The 22,072-nt window shown below is 47.7% G+C and overlaps 1 protein-coding gene across 14 annotated transcripts in view; it reads right to left on the bottom strand.

Annotated features, from left to right (window-relative positions):
* ADGRB1 (adhesion G protein-coupled receptor B1) overlaps window positions 1-22,072 on the bottom strand; it is a 298,311-nt gene that overhangs the window by 85,066 nt on the left and 191,173 nt on the right. For 11 of the 14 annotated variants that reach the window (XM_058020414.1, XM_058020455.1, XM_058020398.1 and 8 more), the window contains one exon: window positions 3,826-3,967. In XM_058020414.1, the coding sequence (XP_057876397.1) occupies window positions 3,826-3,967 (142 nt within the window). The remainder of the gene's footprint in view (window positions 1-3,825; window positions 3,968-22,072) is intronic. The other 3 variants (XM_058020390.1, XM_058020436.1, XM_058020489.1) reach the window with 1 other exon arrangement.

The raw sequence follows: 22,072 nt of genomic DNA, 5'->3' as shown, positions 1-22,072 counted from the left end.
GATCTGCTACAAAAACCCCACAAAACTCAACAGCTGCTGGTTTTGCCTGTCAGAAAACACCAACACAGAGGTGAGATGTCCCAAAAATTCAGTGCAGACATAACAAACTCAGCACCCCTACAAGTTCCTGCCACCGGCTCTGAATCTTCATCAAGCCTAGGAATGAGAGGAGAGCTCAGATGCCTCCCTCTGATCAGTTTTCTGCAGACAGGACCAGTAAGGAGGGGGGAGACAACAGAGATGTATTTGTCAAGTTTTACACCAGCCCTAAGGGCTGCACAAATCACAAAAGCATCAGTTTGGGCTTTAAAGATCATCCAATTCCAACCCCCTGGTTGGACAGAGACACCTTCCACCAGACCAGCTTTCCCAAAACCCCATCCAAGCTGTGCTTAACCAAGCTTTAAAGCTTGATTGACTTTACAAAGGCCAAGCACAAGGTGGAAGGCAGCAAAGACAACACGAGCCAAACTCAGATGAGACAACCAAAGAGTGAAAGGCTTTGCTGCTCATCCTCAGGCTCCTGCTCCATTTCCTCCTCATCTCCAAAAATTGCCAAAATATATTGAAAAAGCGACCACCACAAGGCTAACATGCAGCTCTGTGGTTTCCTTTTGCCCTCATTCTCTGTTAGCACAGCTACTGTGCAGGTGTAGCACCACAGGCATTGCCCTTCCAAGACAGTCAGGTTATAAAGCTAAAACAAAAAGACAGTCCCAAAATGCTTGTCTGTGTTCCTTAATTCGAGAGGTTTTAATCTTTCACGATGGTCAAACAGCAGTTGTGCCAAAGCAGGGCATGAGGCTGCCTCTGTCAAGTGGAAGCAGCAGGGGAAATCAAACACAAATCTGAACTCCAGCTTTTGAGCTGGATCCATCACGGTTTAGGGATGTGTGTCTCCCAAACTGACTCAAAACACAGCACATTCAGCCTCCAGCTCCACTGAAATCAAGGAAAACTGCTTCCTTTCCTACTACACCAGCAACTCTCAGGTCCCAGCCCAGGCAAACTGTCCTTAGCCAGTCCCAAATCAGCAGCAACACTCGTCCCAAAAGCCTTTTTTCATTGCAAAGGAGCTGTGCCTATAGCAGGGTTACAAATATTTCAAGCTGCCAGGGCCAAAGGCTCCAGAAGGGAGATTTATAGCAATAAATAATATTAATGACACAGGCGGACGGAGCTTCTTGTCCTGAGAGCTCCAAAGGCACATGAAAAACTGCACCATAAATGTCACCACCGCAGACACCAACGATGACGAGATGCCACCTCTGGGGACGGGAGGCAACGTGGGCTTGTTCAAAATGAGATTTGGGGAGGAAAGTGAGGGAATGAGGAGCTGGATGAGACACAGACATGCAGGCTCACAGGGCAGGCACAGGCAGGAGATGGGTCCCAGCTGGTTCAGCCAGGGTGATGCTCCCCATCATCATCATCAAACCCTTGGACTGGCTTGGGGGATTCAGGAGATATCCAAGCCCCAGTTCTCCCCCCAGCACAGCCAAAAGACTCATCCAGGGAAAAATGAGTGGACTCAAGGCTGGGAAAAAATGAGCTGGGAAAACATAACCCAAGCAGCAGCCAGAGGAGTTGGAAAGAGGGCAAAAGAAGCAATTTTAGGCCTAAACCCCAAAGGAGCAGCTGTGAGTTTAGTTGCAGATATAATAAAACATGCCTGGGGGAAGGAGCTGTATCCTCCTGCAGCCAAGCCCACTCTCAAATGCAAAAGTACTTGCAAGGATGATAAAGGGCTGATATCCACCCTGTCTTATCCAGATAACACTGAAACACCTGGAGCTGATGGAGCAGCAGCATCTGGCCACATCAAATTAACCATTTTTTCCCCAGATTGATTAATTAAATAATACCAAGCAGTGTGTGAACATAAAATCTACATAAGAGAAACTTCTGCTTCAGCCAAGGCAAAGATTCCCTTTGCTTTCCCCACACTGCCTGATCCTCTGCCCAGTTCCAGAAGCTGGATCAGCAGAGGACCTTCACCAGCAGCTCAGCTGCACATCTGGGCTCGCCTCATTCCAGGCTTTGCCTTAGAAGCCTCCCTGCAGCAGAAATCCCAATTTATTTTCCCCAGCCATGCAATCTCCCAAAACTTTGTCAGGATATCTCTGAGTCCTTCCCATGCAGGGCAAGGCTCACTCGTCAACCACAACCTCTGGAGCCAGACCCTAAAGCTGCCGGAGCTTGGGGTGAAGGGTGTAGCCCTGCTGCTGGAAGGACACAGGTGACAAATCCCACCTGAGATCACCCTGTGCACCTCGAGAAGGCTGGGAATTCTCCTGGAGAGCACCAGTCCAGCAGCTGCTCCCCTGCCCGCTTGGTTTATGGTGACAGGACAAGGAAACAACAGCCCATGGAGTGCAGGGATGCCAGGACTGATGCAACCAGCTGCTTCCAGAGCCCTTCCAAGCAGGAACACGCTCCCAGCCCTACCTCTGAGCATCCTTCAGCCGGAATATCTCTACCTGAGACCACAGAGTCGGTGCCTCTGTCCAGAGGAGCCCAAAAGCTGCTCTGCTGAGGAGCCCAGAGCCCATTTCCCAGCCCTGTGGTGGCTGGGCCTGCTCAGGGCCCAGGCAAACACAACCAACACTGTGTCTTTAAAACCACTTCAGTGCAGATGTTGTTTCCATGGTAACTAGTGGACCAAATACATTAGTGTTTCTAATAATAAACCAAACCTTCATCTTGGAAAATGTGATCCCCCCTCTCCCTTTACCACTCCTCACCCTTCCTTTCTTCCTTTCCCCTCCCCTTTTGCCGAATTAAGCCAGCATTTAACAAGCAAGCCATAATTAGTAAATAATTGCAAGGGCCCAGTAACTCCCAGTGCCCAGGCAGATGGAGAAGCTTTAGGTGGAGGAGGGGGTGGCTTCTCTCTGGGAACCTGGGAACTGTCCAAAAAGGGATGAACTACTTAAAAAAAAAAGAAAAAATAAAAGAAAGAAGGAAATAAAACAAATTCAAAAGCACAAGGTGGAAGAGAGGAAGCGTCTTTTGACCACCCCAGCGCCGTCTTTAATGCCCTGGCACCCTCTCCGTGCTCTGACTCAGGGTGCAGCCGCCCAGCGATAATTTCTAGGAATCTCGCACTTTTTTTTTTTTCTTTTCCGGAGGCTCCGTCCGAAGACGCGGCACCGACTTGGTGTCCCCCGACAAGCGGCCAAAACTTCTCAACTCTTCCCTTCCACTCTCCCCGCGATTCCAGAGTGGGAACCCCTCCACACACACACACCCACACACCCCAAAACTGCGCGGGGTAGCGGGAAGGACGCCGAGGCGGGGATGGAGACGGCGGGGAGGGATGGAGGGAGGGAGGCGGAGCGGGGCGATTCCGCCCCCCCCCCCAAAAAAAGCCACGTGCGGAAGATTCCGTGCGTGGGGAGCCCACGGCAGCGAACACGCCTGCGGGGGCCGGCGGCTCCGCACGCTGAGCGGGATCCACGTCCCAAAGCACAGCGCAGGGATGGAAGGATGGATGGGGAGGATGAGAGGGAGCAGCGCGGCGATGTCCCCGCGTGTGTGTGTCAGGGTCGGGGGGAAGGGGAGAGGAAGGACGGCGGGGAAGGAAGGAAGGGGGAGGGTTATGCAAAGCCTCACGCTGTGTCGCCACGGTCCCGGTGACACCGGACTGCAGCAGCAGCAGCGGCGGCAGCAGCGGCGGCGCTCGGAGCTGTCCCCGCCGCGGTACCGGGGATGCTCCGCTGCATCCCGGGCGCGTCCCTTTCCCTCCCGCTCCATTCCGCCCTGTCCCCCGCGTGTCCCCCACGCCTACCCCGGCCCCTGCGCTGCTCGCTCGGCGGGACTCACCATGTCGGGGCTGAGCTGGGCTAAGATGGCGAAGGCGGAGAGCCGGTCACACAGGCACTTGGTCCGGGAGGCGTCGAGCGGGACCGTTCGGCAGCCGCGCCAGGACCAGGCGCCGGGCGGAGAGGCGGAGGCGGAGGCTCTGCTGGAGGGAGGGAGGAAAGCACGGAGGGAGGGACGGGGCGGCGGAGCGGGGAGAGAGGGAGAGAGAGCGGCCGTCAGGGCGGGCGGGGAGCGGGCACGGCGCCCCCCGCCGCCCCCATCCCACCAAGCCCCGGCGGACCTGCGGCTCCATCCTGGTGCTGGTGCTGGTCCGGTCCGCGGCTCCCCCGCCTCGCTGTGACCTCTCCATCATCCCCACACATGTGAGCGGTCCCCTGCAGCCCCCGGGCTAACCGGTGTCACGATCGCCCTAAGCCTATAGCCCTGCCCCACATATCCCACATACACCTGCCTAACTATATAGCTATTTCCCACATATCCCATATACACCTCCCTGACCCTATAGCCCTGCCCCACATATCCCATGTACATCCCTCTAACCCTGCAGCCTGCCCCACATATCCCATATACGCCCTCCTAACCCTATAGCCCTGCCCCACATATCCCATATACACCCCCCAACCCTATAGCCCTGCCCCACATATCCCATATACACCTGCTTAACCCTATAACCCTATAACCCCACATATCCCATCTACATCTTCCTGACCCTATATCCCTGCCCCACATATCCCATCTACACTTTCCTGACCCTATAACTCTGTCCCACATATCCCATATACACCTCCCTAACCCTATAGCCTTGTCCCATATGCCCCATATACACCTGCCTAACCCTATATCCCTGCCCCATATATCTCATATAAACCTTCCTAACCCTACAGCCCTGTCCCACATCTCATATAAACCTTCCTAACCCTGTAGCCCTCTCCCATGTCTCATATAAACCTTCCTAACCCTACAGCTTTGTCCTACATATCCCATATCCCATATACACCTCCTTAACCCTGTAGCCCTGTCCCTCATATCCCATATAAACTTTCCTGACTGTATAGCTCTTTCCCACATATCCCATATACACCCCTCTAACCCTATAGCCCTGTTCCACATGTCCCATATACACCCCTCTAACCCTATAGCCCTGTCCCATATGCCCCATATACACCCTTTTTCCCCTATAACCCTGTCCTACTAATCCCACACACACCTTAACCCTACAACCCTGCCCCACATACCCCATATACACCTTCTTAACCCTATATCCCTTTCCCACTTATCCCATGCACACTTTCTTAGCCCTATTCCCAGTCCCACATGTGCCATATACGTTTCCTTAAGCCTATAGCCCTGTCCCACTTGTTCCATGTACACACCCTAAACCCCACAGCTCTGCCTCATTTATCCCAAATACCTGTGCACAACTTCCCACCAATACATGCATGCACAACCCTAAACCCCTGTGACACCCAACATATAGATCCGCACGTGGGACACATGGATAAAAAATCCTACACAACCTGAACACACCTCCCCATCCCTGCAGTCCTGTCCCACATATCCCATTTATGGATGTAACACTATGGACCTAAAATACACCTCACTGCCCCCACAGCCCCATACACCACCAATCCCCTGCTCCACACCCCATATAGATGGGTATAGACCTCTCCCAGCCCAATTCACAGCTTCACCCCTCCCTTGTTCCTTCTCCAAAGACCAGGCCAGGACCCTCCTGAGCCCTTCCCCACATTCCCAGAGCTCTGGGCATGGCAGGGATGTTCCTCCCTCATGGTCAGAGGGACCTGAAGGCATCAAAGGGACAGATCCCTGCTTTCTCCTGGCATCCTTGCAGCCTGGGGAAAAGCAGCAGAATGGGGAAGGGGCCATAGATGGGGAAGTCTCCACAGTCTTCATCCCACAGTGGGGTGGTTTCATCAGGGAAAATTATTGCAGCCCCATCTCTGTGCGAGCACAAAGGGCTAAGCCAGGGAAAAGGGGGATCTGCTGCTCTGCCTCATGTGCTGGGACAGTGGGGACCCACAACCTGCTGTCATTTTCCACCCATTGCTTCTGTGTCTTGTCCATCCTATCTCCTGGGATATGGTCACTCAGGGAGTGCAGATGCAGAGATCAAGTGCAGAAATTCAGTAGATGGGGAGAAGCTCAGCATCCCTGTGCATAACCTGGGCTTCACAGGAGCCTGAGACAGGATGAGGAGGCAGAGTAAAAAGGGCCATCTGCTTCCACTGAAGGGACATGGGGAAAGATGTCCCATCTCCCCCGCTGACCATCCTCAGAGGAGGGGACCTGGGCAGCAATGCCAGCAGCGAGCCCAGGGCAGATCCAGATGGAGCCAAAGCTGCTCAGCAGCCTTGGGTGCACCACAGATGGCCTGGACAGCTCCGTGCTGTTGGCTCCAGAGACCTGCCCTGAGCCTCTGACAAGTTCTTTGCAGGTCTTGACCTGGTGCAGGCTCTGAGCTGCTCCTCACACAACGATTCTGAGCCTCCCTGTGCCACCATGGCCTGGGTGACAGAGCACCAGCACGTCCTGCTCTCAGTGTCCCCTCACATCCTGTTCAACATGTGACACTGAGCCTCCCTGAATTATTTCTGGTTTGGGTTAGAGCACTGTTCATAGTTTAAAAAATAAAATAATTTTATTTTATAAAAAAGAAATAAATTTATATTTTATATTTTTATATTTTTATTTTATATAATATAAATAAATTTATATTTTATATTTTTATTTTTTAATTTTATTTTATAAAATATTTTATTTTATTTTTATAAAATAACAAAAACAAATTAATTTTACTGCAGAAGTTGTATGCAATACACAGAATTTTTTTTTTTTTTTCTGGTGCCACATTTTTGAATATCTGGACCCTACTAAATGTCTGAATGTCCTATCCCTGGGAGTGCCCAAGGCCAGGTTGGATGGGGTTTGGAGCATCCTGGTCTAGTGGAAAGTGTCCCTGCCCGTGGCAGGGGGTTGGAACTAAATAATCTTTAAGGTCCCTTCCAACCCAAACCATTCTGTGCTCCCGTGCTTCTCCACCCATCCATCTCATGGGGCATAAATCTGTCTTCTCTGGATCAGCAGCTCCTCACATGATTTTCTCTGAGCTGTCACATCATTTCAGACCCTGGCACTGTTCTTTGCTCTCTTTCATGAACCTTCTGACATCCCCCAACACCCTTTTTGGAAGGGACCAGGAGATCCAAGGCCAGTCTCATGGGAAATCTGAATTCTGTATTCTCCCCCTCTATGTGCTGCTCGTATTTCCAAGATCTGCATTATTGAGTTGTTCTGTTTATCCACTGTCACTGAGAAAAACGCCTTATTTATGATGTGTACAAATAATGATAAATTTCCAGACTCCAACAACCAGTTCTGTATTCTCCTAGAAAGTATTAATTTAGCTTGACAAAAATCTATTTTCCATAAGTTGATTGCTATTAATGCCTCTGTTTTAATGAGCATGCTATTATTCAATTATAATCATAATATTACCCACAATCCCTAAACTTTTGGATCCAATTTGAGATGGATATTGTGCCTAAGACAGATGTGAGGCTGCGGTGCTTACACACACATGCTTCTCTCTCCAGATTTGGGGAACTCTTCCACCTGTCTTTTCCTAAAGAGCAATGATGCCAAATTAGTCTTAACCTGCTCTTTTAAAACCCTCAAGTTCCAAATTGCTCTGTCTTGTTACTCTTGCATACATCTCACTTTGCTGGATGATGTATAGCAGGTTTTCCAGCTGCTGGTGTAATGAAAAGTATTTCATTAGGCTGGGATGTGGATTAAGGAACCAGGCTCTCTTCCAATTACAGAATACAGGCGTTTATTGAAATTCCTGCATTATTATAAATAAATCTGTCATTTCCAGCTAGTAACAAACCAATACCATCAGGATTTATTATGGGCTTAGTAGACTCTGAATTTTGCTTTTTATTCAGTTTTGCTGGTCTGGAGAATAAAATTCCTATACTTTTCCTTTTTTTTTTTTCTTATATTTTTCAAGCTTTTAATTTGCACTGCTTGCTGTCAATTTATCCTTTGTCCAGATTTCCACAGCACCTTTGACTTTCCCTCTATAACAGACTGTTGTGTTGTTTGGGGTTTTTTTGTAGATGTTGGTTCATTTGGCTTGTGGTGGGGTTTTTTTTTAGCTGAGGGTTTTTTAGTGCTCTTTTTCATTTATGGTTTTGAGGATATCTAGAAAACTGCTTTTAAAAGGCTCCTAATGATAGAATTTTGGAATCCTAGAATGGTTTTGGAAGGGACTTTAAAGATCACCTTTATGCAACCTCCTGCCATGGGCAGGGACACTTCCCATTAAACCAGACTCCTCAGTGTCCCACTCAACCTTGGACACTTCCATGGATGGCACACCCACAGTTTCTCTGGAAAACTGGTGTCAGCATCTCTCTGCTCTCACAGGGAAGAATTTCTTCCCAATATCCCATCTTACCCTGCTCTCTGACAGTTTAAAGCCATTCCCTGTGTCCTGTCACTCCAGCCCTTGTCCAAAGTCCCTTTCCAGCTCTCTTGGAGCCCCTTTGGGCACTGGAAAGGGCTCTGAGATCTCCCTGGAGCCTTCTCTTCTCCAGACTAAACAACCCCAGGTCATCCAGCCTGTCCTTTCATCCTTAACTCTACCCTCAGCTTTTTTTTCTGTCTTTTTTTCTGCCTTTCTCAACAAATAGAAATGCTTAAATCTCCCATTTTTAGGGCATCAAATTTGTGTACATTGCCACACACAGACACCCCCTGCTCCAAGGAACCCGAACTCTCTTCAAATGTGGGAATACATTTGCCCTCACATCACTTCCAATCCCAAAGCCCAGCTTTACTCATTTACCAGCTTTCAAAGTAGACTAGGACAGATCTGGGCCATACATCAACAGAAGTAACCTCATCCAAAAGGAAGAAAAAAAATAAAGAAGGAAAATAAATCAGAAAACCAACAAGAACAGGAAACCCCAGGGAAAGTATCAGAAAACAAATAACACTCCCCAGATGCTGTGCCTGGTCTCACACTCCCATGGCAGAAAAGCTGACAGAACAGCACTGAATGCAATATCAGGATAAAATCTATCCAGGGCCAAAGCCACACTTGACACAGCCTGAAATCCATTTCTAGATGCACACAGAAAGTGCACAGCGATATTGAGGCAAGAAAAAAATTAAAAATTAAAATAACCACCTTTTGCTCTTCAAAGACCTGGTCTGGTTCCTGCTTATTTATCCTGTTGGACTCAAAGAAAGCAACTGGATCAAAGCCATCCAGTTCTTGCTTTAAAAGCTGCTATAAATCACATAAAGGATGGGTGATGTGGATGTGCTGAGTCAGGAACTTGGTGTAAATCACCTCAGAATAAGTCCAGCTACATCTTTTAATGAGAAATGAAAATCTGGCCTTCATTACTACCACTGATTATTAATTAATTAGTCATTACCAGTCATTAAACCACTCAAATGCTCCAAAGACCATGTTCATTCCTCTGGTTTTAATATCCTCAGAAGAATAACTTTTCTTTCATCCTTTCCTTCCTCATTCCAAATCTCCCTAATTACCTCTTCTCGTTGCCCTGCAACCCTTTGGATACGAACACCTCTGCACCCTGTGGGCATGGAGCTTGGAGATGGGTTGGGAAAACCAATTTGGAGGTAGGAGGATGTGAGAGAAGAGCCAAGAGCCTCTTCTCACTGATTCGCAGCGTGGATGTAGAATCCTGGAATGGTTTGTGTTGGAAAGAATCTTAAAGATCATCTTGTCCCAGCCCTGCCATGGGCAGGGACACCTTCCACTATCCCAGGGTGCTCCAAGCCCTTTCCAACTTGGCCATGGATAATTCCAGGAATGGGGCAGCTTCTCTGGACATCCTATGCCAGGGCCTGGTGAATTTATTCCTTGTATCTGGTCTGAATCTCCCCTCTTTCAGTTTAAATCACTCCCCCTTGTCCTGTCCCTCCATCCCTTGTCCCAAGTCCCTCTCCAGCTCTCCTGGAGCCCCTTCAGGCACTGGGGCTCCAGCCCTTGGAGCATTTCCATGGTGTCCTCTGGACTCATCCAGCACCTTCATGTCCTTCTGCTATTGGAAGTCCCAGAGCTGGATTCGTTGTTCCAGGTGAGGTCTCACAATAATTCCTTGTGATTTTGAGTTGTCTCATTCATGGTTTGTGACTGTTTGAGCCTGTCCAGCATCACCTGCTGCAGATCCCACACTCAGTACCACTAAAAAAAGGTATTTCTCTAAGGTCCAGGGAAACACATCTGAGTGAGTTTTGGTCTTGCTGGTTGCAGATACCTGCCCAGGTGCCAAGCTGGGAGAGCTGGGAATGTCCAGATAGTGTTTGGTTCAACCATCAAGTATTACCAAAGACCTTATAGTTCAGTGCAGACTTGAAATCCTTAAACTCAAATTTCAGAATTCAATCACTGGATTTTGCCATCTAAAGATTATTTCACTGGCAGCAATTCAAATTACACAGCAGATAGATTGAAAAAGGGCATGTTTCACATTTGAATGCAAAAGTCATTCACTTTGGGCCTGATGAAAAGCTCTGGAAGACAATGTGCTATTAATGAACAGGTCCACATGGAGAGGAACATTTGTGTGTTCGTGTGTGCCTGCCTGTAGGTTCAGGTTTCATTTGTAAAGCAGTAGAAAAGCCTTTGATTCTGCCAAAAAATACACTGGATTTGTGCTGGGAAATCCGTGCTCAAAGCTCAGAGGCAAAGAAAAGGAGCAGAATTTGAGTTCTTCACAAATATTGAATCCAGGTACGCTAATAAGGGAGCGGAATTATTTCCAGGCGGTCTCCAGAGTGGAGGCAAGAAAGAGGAAACTCCACTAAAGGGAAAACGTGGGCAGAATATTAGAGGAGAGTGTAGTCAGAGTGATTACAACCCAGTCAAAGGAATTGTAGAAATCCCCAAACCAGACTGGCGTGAAAAACGTTGTATGGGGAGGGTGAGCAGGGAACCTGACAAGTTGGTTCTGTCTCCAACGTCCGTGGTCAGATTTATCTCCGGTGTAATTCCAATGATGCTGCACAGGAAAATGTCTCACCATATGTTACAACATGACTCTGAACATCATTTGAGCACTTGATGGGGAAAAGCAATTAAGCACTGTCTTGTAGATTTAAACAGGAGCTAAGCACACGCTTAAGGACTTTCTCAAACAGAAATGCTGCTCTGAACGGGAATTTGCACAAAAGGAAAGCTTTTTTTATTGTGGGAAGAGCCACGGAGCAGAGAGAGTTTTTAAAATTGGGGGAGACGTTTGAGATCTGAAAAATACAAGGAATCTTCAGAAGTTTTCCCCAACCCAACCAGCTCTGTGGTTCTCTGACTGTTCTTGTTTCACGTGGGCCATTCCCCCTTCTCCAACCAGGCGAGTGCTTGGCACGGGTCCAGCTGGCAGATTGATTATTAATTTGGAGAACAAACCAGAGATGAAGTCAAAGTTAATCCTTTTTGTGGGATTCCCAAAAGCAATTTTCATTTCCAGCCAAAGGCTGCCCCAAAGCGCCTTTCAGACACTTTGGCTCTGCACAATAGCCCGAGATGCAAAAAAAACCCCTGCAATCATATTTCTGCAAAAAGTGTGTCAGAGTCACTGTTTGTGCAGGACCTCAGGGCTGAATTAAAGAGTAGATGGTTCCTAAGAGAAGGGGACATGAAAAGGCTTACAGCTTTGGAAAAAAATAGGCTGATTAAAAATAAAATAAAATAAATCTTTGATTGGCTGCTAAAGCAGTAACAAAGGATCTCATGCCAGAGAGGTAAATGCTGAAATTCATTAAACACTAAGCTAAATGTGGGTTTAAATCAATCTTTAACACTGCAGCTGCTTGGAATGTTTTGAACACCCTCAGTACCAGAGCAGTGATCACTCTTTGCTTAGTTGAGACCTTCCTAAGAACTAAATAAAACCAGCAAAACTCTTTCACAGGGGTCATTCTGTTATCCAAGAGATAATTTTCCCTTTCTGTGATCAATCCCCTGGTTCAAAGACAGGCTGAGCTCTCAGTTATGCTGCTGAAAATCCTGAGAGACATCTCACACATCCAGCAAGGCAGTGTAGGCTTATTGGAGCAAAACCAACCCTCCTGGAAAAATCCTGCACTTCTGAGCCTCTGAATTTGAAATGTACCACAAGTTTGGTAAATCCATGTGGCTCAAAATGAAATCTGAAGTTCCAATGAAATAAAGGATGGCCCAGCAATATCCCTACATTCATTTAAGGAAATCAAAAGTCATCAACCTTATTTAGCTCAAAACCAAGAAAGCCAAATGTGTCCTGGGCTCCTGTGCTGGATCCCCATGGTGTGGGCAGGTCAAGGGAGAGCATTGTCCCTCTGCTCTGGTGAGACACAACCTGGAGGGCTGAATTCAGTTCTGGGATCCTCAGCACAGGAAAAATGTGGTCCTGTTGGAATAAGTCCAGACGAGGCCACGGAGATGCTCCAGGGGCTGGAGCCCCTCTGCTCTGGAGCCAGGCTGGGAGAGCTGGGAATGTCCAGCTCCAGGGAGACCTTAGAGCTCCTTCCAGGGGCTCCAGCAGAGCTGGAGAGAGAATTTGGACAGGGAATGGAGTGACAGGGCAAAAGAAATTATTTAAAACTGAAAGAGGAGAGATTCAGACTAAATAGAAGGAAGGAATTCTTCCCTGAGAGAGTGGTGAGGCCCTGGCACCGGGGTGACCAGAGAAGCTGTGGCTGCTCCATCCCTGGAATTGTCCAAGGCCAGGTTGGATGGGGCTTGGAGCAACCTGGGACAGTGGAAGGTGTCCCTGCCCATGGAATGAGATGATTTTGAAGGTCCCTTACAACCCAACCCATTCTATGAGAAGGAAACTGAGGCACACAAAGGAGCTATGAATGGATGCAGACCTATAAGAGGGCACTCACAGAGCTCGGATATTTGGAATAAGCAGTCAATACTTTCACACATCCCTTAGCTGAGTTTCCTGGTTTCTTTACAGAAATAAATAAATAAATAAATAAATAAATAAAACCTCAACAACCAAAACCACTATAAAACTTCCTGCTAAACTACTCAGATTACTCAGTTTCCTTACAAGTTTTGCTTGGCACTGGTGGCCTTTACTCACCTCTACCCCAGGAGCACTGGCACTACCTCTACCCCAGGCCTGGCACTGAACAGAACAATATTCTGTCAGTCTAAAAAGATCAATAATCAGAGTAGCAGCTATTATTAAATTAGCTCTTAAAATATATATATATATATATATATATATATATATATATATATATTAAAAAAAAAAACCCAATGAAAATGGAAAATGTGGAAAAGGAAGAAAAAGCATAATCTTGATCCAGTTAGTTGGTGCAAGGAAAATGAAACCAGAGCAGAAATATTAACTTGATTTTATTTTTCAGCGACCCCTAATTCAAGGTGTTTGGAGTGATTTCCTTCAGGAATCACAGAGGCAGAATTAAGATAACAGTGATTTAAGAAAAGATTTGTGATCTGTGGGAAATTAGGAATACTTCGGATTTCCTCTTTATGTATGTGTGGGAGAGAGGAATGGGAAAAGATATAAGGAGGTGACAAGCAGGCCCTTTGCCCAGCTGTGAATTCATGAGCACAGCACACTGAATTGCAGCATTTTCAGGGGAAAACGTTATTTTCTATCTGCAAATTAGGCCCAGAAAAAAAAAAAAAAAAAAGAAAAATAAGAAGCAGCCCATATGCAGCCTCTAGTCTGAAGCCTTAATTAACATAAACAATGTTCAAACACACAAAGAAATAGATATTACCATTGAAATAAAGCATATGGCTGGCTAAATACCCCGAAGATTATCTGGAGATAATCTTTTCAGGCACCACAAGTGCAGCTGATGCTGAGCTCTAATGATTCTCATCACAAGGCCAGGCCAATCCCACCAGAGAGGGAGCTCAGCACTTCCCACCATCGTCATCCTCCTGGGCTTGCATCCTGCCTTTCAAATCCGGAGCTTGTGGTGGAGAATTAACAAGCATTTTCCCTCTTTACAGCCCTGCCCCACTGCTCCAGAAGAAGGTCTGAAATGCAGGAATCATCTCTTGAAGGAGAAATTTGTGCCATGGCTTGGTCTCCAAGCAGCTGCTTCAGTCAGGGTTGTGTTAGGTGGGGATTGGAGCAGCCTGGTTTGGTGGAAGGTGTCCCTGCCCATGGTAGGGGGTTGGAACTGGGTGATCTTTAAGGTCCCTCCCAACCTAAACCATGGTTGTATGGAAGGGTGGGATAGGGGATAAATTTGCCACTGGGCCCACAGCCAATTTTCTTGTGTTCCCATGCCAAAGTCCTTTCCCACAGGACAGATATTTCGTTGGGATGAGCCCCCAGAAGGGCTCCTCTGTCCCACCCAATATTCCACTGAACAATCCTGAAAATGGCTCAGAATTTTCATACGGAAAATGTGACACCATAGCCCAGGCAGAGGAGGAATGGAGAAACCAAAGGCACTCGGCCTTGTGTCTCTAAATCAGAAATGAGCATGGAAGTCCCTGTGAGGTGTCACAATGTTCCAAACCAGCTCAAAAGCCCCTGATCACAAAATTCGGGGGAATTCCTTCCTGACCCATCCCTAGAAGTGTCCAAGGCCAGGCTGGATGGGGTTTGGAGCAACCTGGGATAGTGGAAGGTTCTGTCCCATGGCAGGATTGGAACTGGGTGATCTTTAAGAACCCTTCCAACCCAAACCATTCTGTGATTGAATTACCTCAGTTCTAGTGGTTGTTTAATAATTACAAATCTGGTGGCTCCCACAGCACCTAGTTAAAATCAGAACTTGAAGTATCATGTGGGAGGGTTTTTTTGTTTGTTTTGGTTTTGAGGTTTTTGTTTTGTTTTGTTTTCTGGTTTTGTTTTGTTTTTCTTTTTTGGAGATTTTTTTTTTTCTGTAAGGCATATTTGAAGTCTTTTTGTCCTGTGTATTTTTTTTCCTTTAAAAGAATGACATTTTCCAGCTCCTCTACAGAACCCTGTGAACAGAAAAGCCAACAGCTCCCTATAATCCCTTAGCTTCGTGGCTTTAAGAAGAAAAAAGGAAAATAATTCTCATATTTAGTCACACTGCAAAACCTGCCATCATCAGGTCAGCTCATGGCAGTGGCTGCAGAAGATGACCTTGGACTGCTTCCATGGAATCATCAAATCATGGAATTGTTAATTTTGGAAAAGATCCTTAAAATCATCAAATCCAACCATGAACCAGCACCATGTACACTACTAAACCACATCCTCAAGTGCCACATTCACACATTTTTTTATCTCTCCCATGGATGGTGTCTCCACCACTTCCCTGGGCAGCCTTTTCTAATGCTTGACCACCCTTTCCATGAAGAAATTTTTCCAAATATCCAAAATCTCCACTGGCGCAACTTGAAGCTGTTTCCTCTCATCCTGTCATTTGTTACCTGGGAGAAACATCTGACACCCACATCACTACAATTTCCTTTCAGTCTGTTTCCACAACAGATCAACAATTTATTCATCCAGGTCTTTATCCTCTGCACTTAAATTTCTTATTGTCATCCAGAGCCAAAAACACCTTTACAGTATTTTTGGAATCCCTTCAGTGTAAGAAATCTGAGCCATAACTCCTAGATTAGGAGCTGTGAGTAAGATTGCAAATAAGATTTATAAATAAAATAAAAATTGTGCAACATTCTAAATAAATTTTATAAATAAGATATATTTTGAGGTAAAGCTGCCCCATTGGATCTTTTCTGCTACCAGAGTATCAGAACAATAAAAAATAGAGAATCATCAAATAGTTGGGTTGAAAAAATGTTTAAGTCACACTGATAACACAGAACTACAAAAACCTACCACTAAACTGTGTGCCACATCTACACATCTTTTAATTCTCCTCAGTGTTGGTGATTCAACCAATTCCCTGTCTTGCATGAACTCGTTGGGTTTCAAGATCACCTTGGGAAAAAGGCAAAACCAGAAGCTACTGTGAAAATACTGTAAGCAGAGGTTGGGACCTTCTGAAGCCGACTTTTCCAAGTGGAGGGAAGTGTATCAGTGGGACAAAAGGGGGATGGAAAGATGAGCAGGAGGACGGCTGCTCTCATTATCATACAGGGCTGCCTTCCAGCAGAGGACAAGGTGAGAGCAGCGAGTGATGGATCTGCCTCCCTCCCACCCCTGTGTGACATTCACAGCTGCTTATCCAGGCCTTGCAGGATGCTTCCCTCCAGGGGCAGCTCCTCTGGTGTCCTTGAGCTTGCATGGAAATGTTTTGGCAGGTCCTGCATGGCAAGAACAGGAGCCAGGGCTGGGCTGTTGTCCCCTTGTTGTACTGCCCTGCAGGACCCTCCTGAAATTGCCTGTTTGAGCAAAGGTGTTGTGTGCATGTTGCCGCTGGACACAAAGATGTTCTGCTCTCTCCCTCAGCTTCCATGTCAGCTTTCCTGCTATAATTTCCCAATTACCACAAGATGCCAGAGCCCTGGGGATGGTTTTGCAGTTATTGCCTCTCCAGCTAGGAAGGATCAAACTGGATCATGGTCCAAAAGATGGGACTCTGCTTTTCTGTTTAGAAAAGGATGCGCTTCACATCAGGAATTAACCTGCAGCTGGTCCAGGCAATCCTCTTTCTCTGCCCTGAATAACAGCCAGTCATCTTGTAATCACTCCTGAGAAACTGGGAAATTTTCCTGTTTTCACAGAAAACAACAACCAATGCACCCAAGGGATGAGCAGCAGCTTTGTCACATGTACTGAAAATATTCCAGGGAAAATCCTCCAAGGAACTGAGTGCATTAGCAGGACCCACCATCTCCTGCACCTGGACATTGTTGTGCCATGCTCAAGCCTCGTGGGAAAGATGGGAAGAATGGGAAAACAAGGTAGGGAATGATTTTGCTGAGCATAGCAGGTGCCAATAGAAATGTAGGACATTGCAGCCAGCAGTGAACGAGCTGGAAACGCTCCCTTTGGCTGCTCAAGGATGTACAAATGCACTTGGATTAAAGGCTGGGAGAGCAATGCAAACACCTGGGAGGAGATGTCTCACTCACACCCTCTGTTCTCACATGTCCTGTTCACTGCTCAGCATTTCCAACTCCATGAATGGCCCCAACTGAGCCTAAAATCCCTCAGAGCCCCCAGACCAGCCCTCAGCCAGAGCTCTGGGGAGCAGAAGGATTGACATGACCCCAACCATCACCCCATGGGTGCTCACACCAAACCCTGGCAATGGTTTGGGGATTTTGGAATTGTCCACTTGGGGATTTTGAACCCAAAATCTCTGGTGCATGGGGCTGAAAGGAGAGAGGGAGATGAAAGTTTGTTGCTAGCTCTGAACAGAGAGCCTGCACGTCCCAGCTCTGGTCCAGATCTCCTGTCCCTTGTGCCCTCTGTTTTTCAGCTTCCCCCTCTCTGAAATATCCATCCTGATGCTCTTCCCAGCTTTCCATGGCAAAGCCAGGGATGGAGGCAGGCAGATTGCCTCCTGTCTACCTCGAAACAGCACTTCCCAAAAGAGCAAACAAACAGTGCTGCCAACATCCCAGCCCTGTCTCCAAGAGCACAGGAGGCCCCAGGGCCAGGTTGGGAAGAAGGATGGCTCTCCTGCTACCAAAACCCCAGCTCCAGGGGATGCTGCTTCTCAGAAACCTAAATCAGAACATTTTAATGGCTGAGCACAGGGCTAGAGGATAGAGAGACAAAGAAAAATAAATCAGGCGGATGACAGAGGGGCTGGGAAAGAGAGGAGGTAGCAGACGGTAAAAGAAATTAAATCAAGAAGCAAAATTAAGGTGCTGCAGGCAAAGATGAAGATGGTGGATTAAAGATTAACCGTAACCAAGATGGAAATGCGGCCCTTTAAAAGTACAAATTGCTTCAATGCATTTCACAAAACCCACTCAAATCTCCTAAGAATAAAGTTTTCACAGATGCAGCTGGATCACAGTGAAAGAGATATCTGGACCTAAGAACTCTGGATGGCTTCACACCATCAAGTTAAAAGCAAAGGGAAGGCAATCACCCTTAAATACTGAAAGCCCTGCACTGAAGTAAAGGAGAGGGGATGCAAGCAGTTGTTAGAAAGGGTTTGGCACTGTGCAGATAAATTCTGGGGGTATTTTCAAGTCACTCTGAATCCAGGGGAGCTGCTGAGCCCTTTGGGGCTGTCTGCTCTCCAAGCACTTCCTAATTTATTCCTGCCAGCTACCTCCAAGGGAATGGTGGGTGAGCTCCACGTGGGAGTGCACCTTTCACACCTGCTCCTTCACAGCCCGAAGGAAGAGACAGCTCAGCCAACATCCCCATCAAAGTGGAGCAGGTAGAGCAGGTTCAGCCCTGGGCTCCAGCCCTGGGAGCAGAGGATCTTCGTCCCATCACAGCACATCAGGTTTTTGCACTGCTGCACATTCCTGTTCTGGGATCGCCGGGAGAAAGGTCTGTCATGCATTGCCACCTCCTTTTAGCACCAGCAACTCACATTTTCCACTGCAGCATCTAAGACCCCGTTCCTGGGAGAGTGAAGGGGGTGGAGGAACTGGATGAGGTAGTGATGTTCAGTTTTTAAAACCCTGAGGTGCTTTTTTCAAATGATGAGAGTTTCCTGGGTGATACAGATTTAGGAGCACCCACAAAAGAAGCATGGAATGCTTTGGGTTGGAAGGGGCATTTCAAGCTCATTGTAATGAGCAATGACCAAATTAGACCAGGCTGCTCAAAGCTGCATCCAACCTGACCTTGGACACTTCCAGGGATGGGGCAGCCACGACCTGCCTGTGTGAACCTGTCCCTTATGGTGCAACCCTTCTCCTGGCACAAACACAGCCTTGAGCCTCCCTGTTCCTGGCAGGATTCCCATGAGCAGAACCTCAGGGAAACATCAAAATCAAGCTCAACATGTACTTCAAGCCTCCAGCAGGACATCAGAGAGCTCTGAGTCAGGTGAGAGTAGGACAACACAGGTACACACCCCCACACGGACATGGGGATGCTGCTCTGAAGATGAGAAGGTTTAGTCAGCGTGAGCTCAGCTCGCTGCGCTTTTTTCCCTGCCACGGCTTTCCTTTGGTCCTTCCTTTCCCTTTGGCCTCCTTTTCCTCTGCACTCCACGAAATGAGCATTTCATGGGAGCAGAGCAGCCAAGTGAAGCTGAGCTGGCAGCTCCTTGAACGCATGGAATGCCTCCCTCGTTCCCAGCTCGAATTTCGGAAAGCAACATCTGCCTGCTCCTGAAGGTCATTTGGATCCTGGATCGGGGATGCTGCACCACCTCCTCATTGCTATGCTGTGCCTGGAACAGCCATAAATGTCCTGTCACATGAAATGCTGCTTCATTACAAGTTTTGGGAGGGAGGGGACAAATAAAATGCAAAGCAAACGGCAAAAAAACCACTCTGATGAGACCAGTGTGATTCCTGGGTGTAGAAAAGAATCCAGAGGTTTTGCTTTGGATTTGCACTTGTACAAGGGGAGAAAACCTGTAGGAAATTGAGATGATGCTAATGCAGTGAGGGGGCTGGCGCAGCCATGGCTAAATAAACGCTAATAAATAAATAAATGCCGATGTTTAGGATCGCGCTGTCCCCTCTCCTTGAACACGCCGTCCCAGCCCTCCTGGGGGCTGATCTGATGTTGTCTCACCAGGGGGGTCGATGTAAACATTTCCCTGGTGGGCAGGGCCCGGGTGGATCAGAGGGAAGAGGGTGAGATCCCTCGGTCCCTCGGGAGGAGCGGGAACACAGTGAGGAAGCTGGATTCAGGCTGCTGGGAACGGTACCCTGTCACAGCTTGGCAGCTGTGAGGATGCAGGGATGCAGAGATGGAGGGATGCAGGAATGCAGGGATTCAGGGATGCAGAGATTCAGGGATTCAGGGATGCAGGGATTCAGCAAAGCAGAGGGTTGTCGTGAAGCTGGAAAACAGCACAGCAAACTTCCCTTCTCCAGCCCGCACGGGCAGGAGCTGCAAACACAAATCAAGCTCCAGACCTGCAAAGCTGGCAGAGGTTTTCCTGCAGGAAGGTTTCTCCTGCCACACAATCCCAGTGGTTTTAAGTAGACTGCATGACTGGGTCTGCTCTAATTCTTGCTTTTCTGCCATGGATGTCTGGGAGGAAAGGCATGGAGCCACAGCAGCCCAGCAATTTTGCAAGGAATAAGGAGCAGGTGCTGAGCAGAGCCACACGGCTCTGCTTGTGCTTTTCTCAGGAAAGCAGGTCACGGGGGAGGAGGGGGAGTCCTTTCCCAGCTTTGCTACTGCAAATGTATTTAACCAAAGCCATGCTGGTGCCCAAACACTCTGCTGGCCCCTCTGGAGCTCATGCAAAGAGGGATTGCCATCAAAACCTTTTAAAGCCACTTTCTGCTAAGGAAAAGTGGCTTGCAGAGATACAAGCTGGTGGAAGCCTTTCTACTCCCAGTAATATTTCTTCATTAGGCTTTCTCCTCTCTCCTCCCCATCGTGCTGTATCTCTGTACATCTGGAATCAGAAAGGACAGAGAGTTCCCCAAAAATCCCAGGCAGTGGACTTGGCTTTTGTTCTATTCTATTCTATTCTATTCTATTCTATTCTATTCTATTCTATTCTATTCTATTCTATTCTATTCTATTCTATTCTATTCTATTCTATTCTATTCTATTCTATTCTATTCCGCTCCACTCCACTCCACTCCATTCCATTCCATTCCCACTTTCAGTGACACCCCTACGTTCAGCCACCCACCTTTCCCAAACTGGACAGATGTTGCAGCATCTGTGCAAGCTCACACTCAACTGTCTGCTTTGCTTTTTGTGCTGAGGTTCAGCTGAGGTGCAGTGACAGGTTTGGGAGAGCATTCATCCCAAAGGGAATTTCTGACTTCCCGCCTAGTGAGGAGATGTAGAATATTCCTCAGCTAATTAAATACTTGCCAATTATAAGGCAGCACCAATGATGACTGTGCTGGCTAAGGCAATTTTTACTGAAAAATGTCTCTGCTGTCCTGTCTGGGCTTTGCAGCACCGGGAGTGGCCTTTATTGCAGGAATTGCTGATGGTGCAGCAGCAGGCACAGTCCTAGGGGTGAAATGTCCTTTATTTTCTCCCCCCACAACCTGCCCAGCACTAAAACGCACATAAACCAGTGCCAAACACATCTATCTCTGCCTCCTCCCTTGGCAGGGCAATCATTTCAGCCCTTCCTCTGCACCTCCTGCAGACCTGAACAGATTCCCTGGACTCTGCTTCCACACTGGAACACGGTTCCAGAGGGAAAACCAGCTCCTGCTGCTCAAAGGCTTGTGGTGCAGGGATCAGGGCTGGGTGTGTAGTTCCCAAGCTGGGAAATTCAGAAGTCCCCATGAGCCTCACTGATCTCTCATGGATGAAGCCAATAACAGCTGAATGCACTCAACCCTCCTGGCACTCTCTTTGCCAGGGCCCAGGGGAGGCAGGGAGCACGGGGATAAAGCCAGGCAGTATCACCATCACAGATGAAATGCAGATGAAATCCCAGCAGGAAGCTTTTATCCTCTGGCTCAGGAGTGCTCGGTGCCAGGGTGCTTCCTCCGAAATCCAAGCTGGCACCTGGAGCCAGGGATCTCCAAAGGAGATCAGATTGCAGAGGGTGGGAAAAGGGAGATTCCTGCTGCTGCAGCTCCTTCCATCCCAGCCAGGAAGGTGGGCAGAGGGGAATGTCCAGAGGAGGGAAGCAGATAAACATCAGAATAAGGAATAAAGGAATAAACAGTGAAGATTTTACAGAGAAGAAACTTTCTGGAGCCACCAAGGAAGCAGAACAAGTCAGGGAGAGAGACTGAGTGTCTAGAAATCAAGGGGGGTCTGAGTGCATGAAGAAAATTGATCAGAACATTTAATTTGACACTCTGGAGTCCATGAAATGAAAAAAAGGTGGAAACCACAGTGCTAAGGTGTAAATCTGGCTGTTTTCTCCCCAGCCCCTCCGAAATGTCCCTGCCAAAACTGCTGGCTTGTGAATCAAGGTCATCCACACAGAGTGAGCAGAGAGCAGTCAGGTAGGTTAGGACCAAAGGGATAAAGCTGCTGGTCCCAGCCTTCACCTGCCCAAGGGTAACAGAACTGAGCAGGAAAAGTACAGTGGATGTGACAGCTCCCACTCCATCCTCCTGTTTGATCTTCCTTTCTTTCCTGAGATGACAGGAGGTGTCAGAGTGAAGGAGCGCCGCTCACAAGCTGGGGGCTCCCAGGCCACCTCTTCTGAAAGATTTTCTGGGGAGGGA

The sequence above is a fragment of the Melospiza georgiana genome, chromosome 1 (assembly GCF_028018845.1).
Source record: "Melospiza georgiana isolate bMelGeo1 chromosome 1, bMelGeo1.pri, whole genome shotgun sequence".
NCBI lineage: Eukaryota > Metazoa > Chordata > Aves > Passeriformes > Passerellidae > Melospiza > Melospiza georgiana.
Note: the sequence above shows the minus strand (reverse complement) of the source record. Positions and strands in the feature narration are given on the sequence as shown.